The sequence below is a fragment of the Wasmannia auropunctata genome, unplaced genomic scaffold, assembly GCF_000956235.1.
Source record: "Wasmannia auropunctata unplaced genomic scaffold, wasmannia.A_1.0 LD336106.1, whole genome shotgun sequence".
Lineage (NCBI taxonomy): Eukaryota > Metazoa > Arthropoda > Insecta > Hymenoptera > Formicidae > Wasmannia > Wasmannia auropunctata.
The window spans coordinates 6,096,817-6,107,955 of NW_012026784.1; the positions used below are offsets into that span (position 1 = coordinate 6,096,817).

The 11,139-nt window shown below is 46.3% G+C and overlaps 1 protein-coding gene across 2 annotated transcripts in view; it reads right to left on the bottom strand.

Annotated features, from left to right (window-relative positions):
* Positions 1-1,458: 1,458 nt before the first annotated feature.
* The window catches only part of LOC105454659 (protein abrupt), a 59,044-nt gene continuing 49,363 nt past the window's right edge, over positions 1,459-11,139 (bottom strand). For both annotated transcript variants that reach the window (XM_011697538.1, XM_011697547.1), the window contains exon 5: positions 1,459-3,820. In XM_011697538.1, the coding sequence (XP_011695840.1) occupies positions 3,603-3,820 (218 nt within the window). In that variant the 3' untranslated portion in view covers positions 1,459-3,602. The remainder of the gene's footprint in view (positions 3,821-11,139) is intronic.

The following is an 11,139-nucleotide window of genomic DNA, read 5'->3' on the forward strand; positions in this document are numbered from 1 at the left end:
GAGCGACTCAAATTCCGATTTCCGTGTGAATTAATTTTTTGAGAAACTAAGTTTAGACCGCCCGTAATTCTCCGTAACTCTCGGAGGCAAGTCGTATCCGCCTTTGGAGAAATTTTTTTGAGCGCGCGAATAACGGGGAGGGACGTACACACAAGAGTGTAGGCAGTGAGTCGAAACGATCGAGTGTGTGTCCGGTCATGTGTGAACGCATCCACACGCACGATCACCATTCACCTCTTTCGCAGCTTCACAAGCACAGATATATTCCACAAGCGTCACGGGGAGGAGAGGGGAATATATACTCACGTTCTTGACGCCGCCATGGAAAATACGAAGAGCATGCCGTGGAGTGAAAATAGCGCGCCTCTCCACGTCCAGAGACTCCTGAGTATTTCAGGATTCCCGGGATCCTCGGGTTTCTAGAATATACGCGTTCTCGCATTCGCGAATCATACGCTAAAGCTCATACGGAATCGCTCGACTCATCGGATCTACCCCGGGGAAACTTTTCGGTGCCCCCGAACGCTCTTGCAGGATCCTCCGAGATAAACTCCACGTTTCAGCGGTAAACGCGGAGGAGAACATGGAGGAGAAAAATACTTAACTGAACATTTGCCGATGTTATTGCAGGATTATCTGGGACGGAGACTCTCGTCGCCTCCAATAATCCGTGCTGGAAGACGCACTAACTTCATACGCTTGTGTTAGGTTCTTATCGTCGTCGACGTGTGTTGGCGAAAGAAGTTTACGTACCGTTTCACACGCATCGCTTACACGGGGTGATCAAAAAGTCACGACGAAATGTATAACGACATTTGAGAAACGGAATTTAATATATTGTGCGAATAACTTTTTTTGGTGATCATGCGTGTTAATACTATAATTTTTTAAATATTAATAAGTTTTAAATACATACTTGGTTATATTACATTACAAATTGTGTGACTTTTTGATCGGTACGCAATCAATGCATCGCAAAATATTAAACAACAATATTGAAACAATTATTGTAAATTGGAGACAAGTAATTTTTAACGAGGATAATAAATAATAATTGTAAAAGAAAATAAGAAGGTACCAAAAAAACTTTATCCTTTCGCGATCTGTACGATCCGAGAGGATTGGCAAACATTTTAAAGCAATATTATACTCTGCGTAAATCCATGCGATTAGAAAAGCCTCGGGATGCATATAAATTAAACTATCGACGTAACGTGATATGCGTGCTCCCGGGCACGCTGCGCACTTCGGGATAATCGGGATATTTAATTAAGACGTTGCGGTGTTGTCAAATACCAGTTCACCCCCAAAGGTCGCGTATCGATTATCGAGGCGGATTACCTGCAAACGAAGCATCCAATAATCCGCACTGCGCGAACGAAATCTGCGAAACAATCGCGTCACAGGGATTAACGACGACGTGCGTGTCTTGCTCAAATTTAAGCCTTTCGAAGTCCATTGCGAGATACCAACTCCTCTTTATTTTTTTTGTACATACAATTATATATTACATCTGTCAATGATCATAAAATCTCCATAAAACGTCTACAATTTCTCGAAAACCTCTCGTCGAGATATACCACCTTACCTTTATAATTGGCCATTAGTACAGCCGAAATCGTACGCACTAAAGCTGAATCGCGTCGGCACGCGAACGATTGACCGTAAACGATCGATTGAAAAGCGAGAGAGACCTCACGGCTCCTTAAGTATATCGATACTACTCGTCAGAGCTCTTGCTCTTCGATCGTCAAATGAACGGCACCGTCGCGCTCCTCCTGTACGGAGGAATGACGCAAAATCGTTTGTCTCTCGCCGAAAAGGAATGCTCGGAATGAAAGATTACGTGATCGCCCGATCAGGGAAGGGAGATCGAAGGTACACAAGTAGTGGAAAAGTGAAGTTAGACTATATTCTTTGGTACTTATAAACGTCGGTGAATGTTCGCTTACGCGCGCTACATAACGCGCTACCCTTGGCAGCTACCTTTGGCATTTTGACGGAAGAACACGGTGCCCTCGGTATTGTATCGTCGATACGTTTCTACGGGATGTCGAAGCTGCGGATCTACGGATCTACGCGCGTCAAAATGAACATACGAACTCTCGCGCATCTCCGGAATCTCGAATTTCGCAATCTATTAATCCATAAATGTACAGTGTTCGATAAAACAAATGCAATTTGATTATGTTTCTTGCAGAGGACCAAGGCCGGGATTTAAGTGGCTGTTGTATCTCCTTACAGTTTTTGATTTATAAACGTTAAGCGTCTTAATATCAAGTGTATTCTTTTTAATTGCTCGCGTACTCTCTCCTGAAACTATTTTCCGTCGAGGAGAAAAATTATAAAATAATTAAAAATTCATGTCCGACAAAACATCATCGCTGTATACGTAAAACGCGGTAATTACCTCGATATTAGCTCTTTACATATTAATCTATCAATGCAGAGAGCTAATAGCTGCGTATCAGCTGCAGATCTACCTGTGCAATTGTGCGAATAAAATTTGCTTCGCAATTAATAAATATTAAAATTATTTATTCCTAATTAAACTTAACGGAAATGCATTCGATTAGTTTCATCTCTTAAAATAAAACCAATTAAGTTCAATCTAACAACGTTTACAGACTCGGGCTTCGCTTTTTATTCCTTCGCCTTTTATTTATATGAAGATTAATCGCGATCACACGAACGGGAAGACGAAACGAAGTTTCGCGTTATTTGTCCGTATCGACTTCTTCTTCGCTCCGTTCTTGAATCGTATTATCCGGGAGGACGCACGTCGCATCCCTCCCCCAGTTAATTCACGCTCGCGCGAATAACGAGTCGGAGGGCTTGGGGGACTCAAAAGCGTGAGGTCGTGCAAACACAGTCAGCGCAGATTCGAAGCAAGAGTTCGAGTACCGTGTTCGTCAGGCACCTACCGGTGTCCACGACTATTGAAGAAAGACGGAAAGAAAAAGAGATAGAGAGAAAAAGAGAGAGGAGTAAAAAGAGGGAGGCAGCGAGGCGGAAAGAGGCGAAGACTAATATTTACACGGTGGAATTACACGGGTCCTCGCGATTACTCGAGACACCGCCTGGCGAGGCCTCTAAGTAGTGCTAAATGCAACGTTGACTATCGAACGCTCGTAAGAAAAGGGAACGGCACGAGATTTCTGTGCGCTGCATCGCGCTGCGCTTCGACGTTCCACGGCGAGTGTCCTTGATGCATCCTCTCAAACACGTAGACCAGCTTCTAGCTTCTCAGACGTTTCGATACTATCTAGATCATAGGTCCTTCGCGGATTCTCGTTACACAAATTCGTTGGATCTGTCAGATCTTCCCACTGAGATTCCATTAAATACGCTCCAATCCTCCGCTTTTTGGCAAACACTAGTTTGCGCAATCCAGCTTATCTAACGGAAGAGCGACGGGCAAATTCGGGGGAGAGCTCGAGATTATCTCGTGCGGCAGAACGAGGACGGGGGGGAGGAGACACGAGGGCGGAGGGGGAGGCGTGAAGAGGAAGAAGAGACGCTCGCGCGCGCGATCCGCGATCCTAGATCCGCAGCTTAAAGTACGCGGCACGCTCCGAGTATCGTGACGCGTGCGTGCGGTACTATTGCGCGTGCGCGTGCTTCATACGCGTGTGCGTGAGCAGGGTGTCGCTGCGCGTGTACACCGCCGGGCAGAGCGGGCAGGCGTACTTCCCGGGGAAATGCACGTAATAGTGATTGCGCACGTTCGTCACGACCTTACCGCACAACGAGCACCGCCTCCTCTCGTCGCTGTTACTCTGTCTCTCAAATATCTGTGATATCCGCCAATTTTTCAGCTCTGCAACAACAGAAACCACAGCGTCAGCAAAGCACCACGAATTAGCCCTCCCGGCCTCCCGTCGCGCACAGCGTGTCATCGCTCTATTTCCGCCTCTGTTCTTTCGCGTATTCTTTCTATTTTTCTACTCTACTTATTTCTCTCTCTCTCTCTCTCTCTCTTAATTTTTTTTATCTCTCGCAAAACTGATACCGAGAGATCGGATTCTCACGTTCGCCAGAGATCCATCATTATTCCGTTCGCTTATCCTGTCTCCCCTGGCGTGTGCGTGTGCACATGTAAGGATGCGTGACGAACTTGCGAGAGAATCCGATTGCGTGCACGACAGACATCGACAGTAGGCACAGACTCGCGCGGTTTGTGGTGAGATCAAACTATACGCGTTCAAGGGGCGCGAGATCAAAGGATCGCTGGAATAATCGAAGACGAAGACACACCCAGCGTATCGGAAATTCCAAATATTCGGAGAATTCTAAAACAGAGAGGACTCAAACATAACTCTCTCCCTCTATCTCTCTCTTTCTCTTGGACAACGAATCTCAGCATTTAGTCCTAAGATTAAAAATATCCTCTTCAAAGAGATCTAAAAAAAAAAAAGAACAATCCCTTCGTCAAACGCTGTCGAACGATAATGAGAAATCGTCTAAACTTGACTAATCTCCGTAGGATTCGTAATAAGAACTTCGAAATAAACAGAGTCACGATTTTCTCCGTCCCAGATTTGGTGTATCTGTACGACTCCCCGCGCCTCTCAAGGAGCGGCCCTTCTCGTCGAGGACACGTTCGCGCGGAAAAACTTACACGTTCTCGAGAATTCGTATCGGCACGAATGCTCGAGTACGTCGAGATCGAGGCAGCGATTTTTACGGCGCAGCCGTAAAAATCTGCGATCTCTCGCACGGGGAGAGAAAGCAAGACAACAACGTTGAGGAGCATATTCCGCGATACGTACAGGTATCGCGAAACGCGCCGCGGTATAACAAACTCGCGCAAGCATCGAACGCGCTGACGTGAAATCCGGAATCCCTGATAAGACCGGGCGCGCACACGTGACTCGGAAGTGTAAATGCAATCTGACGCTCCGTCGCGTCGCTCTCCTTCGCCTCCGACACGACATTTCGCCGCGGCGACTTGACCTCTGTGTTCGACTGCTGAATCAGACGTGTCCCCTGCGAAGGATTCAAAGAGGCACAACAGATAGATTAGGGACCTCCGTGGAGGTCCCTTGCGGACTCAATCAACCGCGTTAAGGCCAGAAACCTGGAGGGTGTTACGCAGTTCGGAGATTCAAAATTCAGAGTCCCCGAGATCGTACGGAACACTATTTCGATCGGTACACCCTGCGGGATCCCCCTGAGGATTCGCAGTTTAAGCTAACGGCGTGGCATCCGGGCCCTCCAAAATTCATCTCTCTCTTTATCTCAAATATATAGCTTCACATTCCCACATCTTCAGGCGATCACTTAGCTATAAAATATATCGCACGGGCTTGGAATAGAAGGTTATTATTACATGTCGTACGGGGTGAAAACGAATCAGATCGCGCAAAACGGACGAGAATACTCGTCGCAGCGACGACGTACGCTCACGGTTGCCGCGCTGCCGCTGCATTATTTCGCGCTAATAATAGCGTTATCGCGCGAGCTGATCGACGAAATAATTCAGCGCGGCTTGAACGACAAGACGTCGTCGCGGTCCTCCGGCGTTGTTGAACCGAACGTGATCCCTCCAGACGCTGCGTTACAGGCTGCGCGAGATTAACCAGCTGCCGTGACCGAGGAGGCGAATGCACACACGGGAGGGAAGAGGATCAAATTATCCCGTGCAAACGCAAAAATATCCCTGAAATATGCGACCGCTTAATATCGAATGTAACGTTTGACGCTCTGTAAAATGTCACTGGTTCGTCGCAAATCGAAATTATGACTTTCCCAAGGTGTTCGACAATCTCGCCGTCTCGTGCACGTTCACACGGTCCTTAGTTGGTTTCTGCAGAAATGCAAAAAAAATGGGAACGCGATCTGCATCTCGATTGTGCGAAAAAAATTGTAAAATCTCTCGGGGAAATGGGCGAAATACCGTCATGCGAATACGTCGCAAAAGGGGAGAGAAATGATCTGGAAGAAAAAAGAAAGGTAGACGGCTCGGTTAACACACAATTATGTTTAATCAAAAAATTAGTATGAAATACATTAAATGCACATGTGATTAATTCTCCATTTTTTTTGTTTATCATCATCATTATCATCATCCGTATTATCTACACTAGAATTAAAGATGTATATAATAATGCAATTGTAAACATAAGAGACTTTATGTTAGAATAATCATAAGAATAAGAATATAATTGTAATAACAATAAGAGAAGTAGTAATAGTAAGAATAATTTCTCATGATAAAACCGGTTGACGCCTTAACTAACTTCATTCCATCGATCGGCATGGTCGGAAGTTCCTCTGCGGAATTTATTTATTTTTTCTCCTTTTCCTCGTTAAATACGCCCTATTGTACGTTTCGAGCCAAACAAGGTCGTTTTATATATGTAATAGAAAGATATCAGCTCTCAAAAGGCGCGACCCGCCGCGCCGTTTCTCGTTCTCACGTGATCGCCGATCGCCGTAATCGCCGCCGTTTCTGGTCCGGAGAGGTTATTACAAAGGATGACAACGGCGGCGACGACGGCGATCGCGCGGACGCGACCGGAATCGATTCGCAGAAAACGCGAACGCGTTTCGAGTCCCTCCGGCGGGTCTGCCCTGCTCCCTTTTTTTTGTCCCGAATGTTTTAATCGCGCGATCGCATTCATTACTCGTTAGTGTCCCCGTAAGTAACTGTACTCTGTCGGAAAAAAAGCTTTCGAAACCCTTCGATAAAAAACGAATGACAACGGTGAAAGGAAAGAAAGACCGGAAACAAGGAGTCGAAATCGAAAGTTCGAAAAAAGGCGGGAAAGGGGCTATAGAAGGAGGAGCGCAAGAACTCAATAGGAAGAAAAGGTACAAACGACTACTGACACACACACACACGTTGACGAAAGGTTTGCGATCACGACTGATCACGATTTTTTCGATCGAATCGGCTTCGTCGAACGCTGAATTTTTTTCTCCTTTTTTTTCAAGTTCGCCGGGTAACAAACTTGCGGACGTTTGAGCTTTCAGTGTGGTTTTGAGCGCGATAGGGGACGGTGATGCAAATTTTTCTTCGACGTGTGTCGAAAGAGGAGCGAGATGTGAAGGAGGGAGGAAAGGGGAAAAAGGAAAGGACGTTGATCGCGATTTGGTACGTTCTTTTCTTGCACGCATGCACGCACGCATTCTTTCTCTCTCCCGATCTGTCGGATCCCTCTTTCACTTTCCTCTCTTACACTCTCTCGCTCGCTCTCGTTCTCTCGTTCTCTCTCTCTCTCTCTCTCTCTCTCTCTCTCTCTCTCTCTCTCTCTCGTACGCGCTCGCACGTTATCATACAACGCGGAAAATGCAACGGATAACGATTTTCTTCCTCTCGCCGTTCGTTCATAAAATGTCGAATCTAATTTTAGAGGCTCGTTTTCTATATTTACACGCGCCGTGTAAAATCACAACTTTCAGTCTGACAGTCGCGCCGATTCACATTGTATTTTATTTTAAATTTTTTGTTTTCTTTTTTTCTCTTTTAAATGATGAGTAGAACACGCTCCAGTATTCTCGCGGGGAGCACTGATCCCCTATATTGTTACGATTTACAATTATTATAGTTTATTCATCCCCCGAGAAAAATAACAAAATGTATATATATATTTATATATATATGAAGATAGATATATATACATATATCGTGTGTGTGTATATACATATATATCCATAGTTAATCCGTAATTTGTATATATTATTATATAAAGAGATATTAATAATAGTACTTTTTTTTTATTTAGTTTAATAATGTACAAAAGGGGGCCAGGGGGGCTGTCGCGCGCGGCGGTGAAAAAAACAACAAAACGCCTAAACGCGCCCCTTATCCTATCAGCTAAGCCTAATCCCTAGGTAACGCCTATTTTAACTACACTCATAATGTTCACTTGCACAGCCATAGTTTCTTTCTTCGCTTTTCTCGCTCACTCAATCCTCGGTCGTTTAGAACGTTCTCCTCGATTGTCGCGATTTCACGCCGATTCCGGGGTTGCGTTTCGCGCGCTTTCACTGATCGGCCGAAGCTAAGAACAGCGCGACAGAGCCGAACGTAAGAGCACGTAAGGCTGCCTAGACATCTTCAAACTCGCGTTATCAAAGCGGAACTTGGAATCGAAAGATCGCGAGGTGCAAGTGTTGGAAAGGAAGCTCCAAAGATAATATAACAATCGGAAAAGAAGATAATAATTAAGACTTTCGAGAATCCGCCCCAACTTCGAGAATCTCTCTCTCTCTTTCTCTACCCGAAGAGGATCAATTTGAGGGAAGTTAAAATTTCTTTAAGTACTCAATGTCTACACGCCGATCCCTCCTCGATTACTCACTCCGTGTGCGAACGTTACCGCGTCCGCATAATCGATCGAGTCATCGCATTCCGCGGATCGCGCGGCGCGGGAATTCGATCGCCCGCTCGACCCGCGTCACCCCGCCCGGAATCGGATGAGCTCGCCCGGACGCAACGAGGATTTTCAGAAGAAAATTCAAGAAAAACGTTACTCCACACACGTACGTTCGCCCCCTTTACCGCGCGCGTTCCCGCCCGTACCGAAAGTATCCGGAGAACGCAACTGGAGTCTGCCGCGCGCGGCTTAGCGCCCCCGTGGCCCCCTCGGCAATCTTTTACTATTCGCAATATTGCACGATTTTTTTTCTTTTTCATTAAATTCATTTCAATTTCAATAAGGTGTTAGCACCAATCTATTATATCACAATGTTCCACTCCACACCACGCAGTTGTAAATATATAAATACCTATATATAGTAATAATATAGTAGTAATAGTGGTAGCAGTAGTAAATAGTAATAGTAGTGGTAGTAGCAGTAGTCATAGTAATAATAGTAGTAGCGGTAGCAGTAGTTGGTAGTAATAGTAGTACATCGTAGTAATTTCCATTTATATAATTAATAAAAGTTTTCGATATAACAGCCAGATGACCCGCGGCCGAGTTAAAACGACGGCGCGCAGGCCGATTCAATGTTTTTTTTTTTTTTTGTGAAATTGTGTGCCGAGTATTTCTCTCTTTTTTTCAACCGCCCTCTCCCTCCCTCCCTTCCGCCCTGCATATGCTCACTCCCGTGTCTTTCGTGTGTTCGGTGTATTTTATCTGTCCCCGCGGATGCATGTGTAATCGGACGTGTATCGGTTGGTGGTACGCGAGCTTTTACAAGCGTGCGAAGTGTGTGTTTCAAGGGGGGGGAGGGGGAGCACCTGAGAGATATATAAATCACTAACACGGGAAGTTTTTTCTTTTTTCCTCTCTCGAACCACTTACGGCCGGCCGACGCGCGCGTGTCCCTTAAGCTACGTTTTTATTCTACGGATTAATTGCAAGGATTAATTTCGCACACACCTAGAAGGGTTGAAGTTCTTCGAGTTTCTTTACACACAATGCATTTACGTTGAAAACACATGTACATCATAGAACTTTGACACCTGGATGGCTGAACGCGTTTAAGTATTTTTATCATTATTTTTACCATCTATATAATTGTCTTGCGTTAGATTCTTAAGCTCTTAAGACTATACACTCCTCAGAGATAGACGAGAAATATATTGCCAAGAAACGCTCTCCCTCGTGTTAGTGATATGTATATATATATGTTGCTTACGCGGGCTACCCTGGATACAAGTTCCACTCTCATGATTTCGTCCGCTTCGATGCTCTCCGCACTCCCCTCCTCCTCCTCCTCTCCCCCCGCAGAAAAACGAAAAGCGAGAAGTTTCGGCGTGTATAGTTCGCAGATAAAAAGGAATTCTGCGAGCGGGGCGTACAAAAGTCACGGGGATTTAGAAAAAGAAGAACGCCTTTATAGAAATCCGTCTTGTTCGTTTTCTCGCGCGTCACGCCACTCCCAGAAAAATAAACTTTCCGCCAAAGGTTATTGCCTTCTCGCGCGCGCTTCCATAACGCCGTTATCGTCGCGGCGGGCTTTTCCCCGGGAAACCTTCTCTCTCTCTTTCGAGAATCACATGTCGATACTGCACCGCGCGACGCGGGCGCCGGGAAGAAGCTACGGAGGGGTTTTCCGACGACGACGACGGTATACGAAACGTCTCGTCGCGTCGAATAGCAGCGGCCGACACGTATTCCAGTGGACAGTTATTTATTAACGGAGATTATATCGGGGGGACCTTCTGCCCGAGAGCACTCTAGAGTTTTGCGATACTTCGGGCTGTGTGTTTGGACGCGCGGACAACGCGCCGAGTATATCGCGAAACAATTCAGAGCGCAAAGATCAAATGTCTGGCTACTTCTGGAACGAATGGTCACAAAATAAAAATTGAAATACGCTTCAGCTTAACGTGAGTCCCGCACGGGATTACAATCTATCTCGGTACGTCGAGAGAATTCCTTCAATTTGCCTCCCCTCTTCCTTCCTGTTTTACGTTATTTCACGCTTATAACAAGCTCCTCGATTTTTTCGTCGCGACGACGTCTCGTGATTTATTTGGCTCGTAACACTCGGACGAAAGATTTGACGGGTCGTTTATATTGGATCGCGTGCTTCGGAGTTGGCTTTTTATCGAGGGGGTTAGATTCGTTTTATTCGGAGCGTTGGACGTCGCGATCTGACAGCGCTTCTGCAGCTTCTATTGTTGGCAGCCCCGCTCGCGGCTGCAGCGGCACACGCCTGTGTAGCTTCCCGTCGACTTTCGCGCGTATCGCTATACTTGGCGGCGACTTTTTTGCCGTGTCGCGTTTTAATTTTCTAATGGCCTTTTGAAACGACGACGCCGTCGCGCGTTTGCCAATCCCGCCGGCACGAAAAACGCGCCGCGAGGAGTTTCGCGCGACGAGCGCCGAAAATTTGAAACGTTACTCCCATTCACTTCCGTTTCTTTGAAGGAGCTTCCCCACTCGGCGCGCTTCACGTTCCGAAGACCGCGTCTAATTAGGAAGAACTCTGATTTCGTTCACGCTTCGCGTTCTCCGCATCGCAACGCGAATGATCCGCATGCGTCGCGGCGCGGTTGCTGAATTAGCGTCTCACAGCGAGAAGCTTCCCTCGCGCGAATCCGCGAATCTAAATTTCTCCGGCTGGCTTTTAAAAAATGTAAACCCGGGCTTGCAACGCGGGTCTCCGCGTCATATATTCAAATTTCGCGTGACAAAATGCAAAGTCGCGAAAGAGGATCCGCGGAGGGGACGGGGG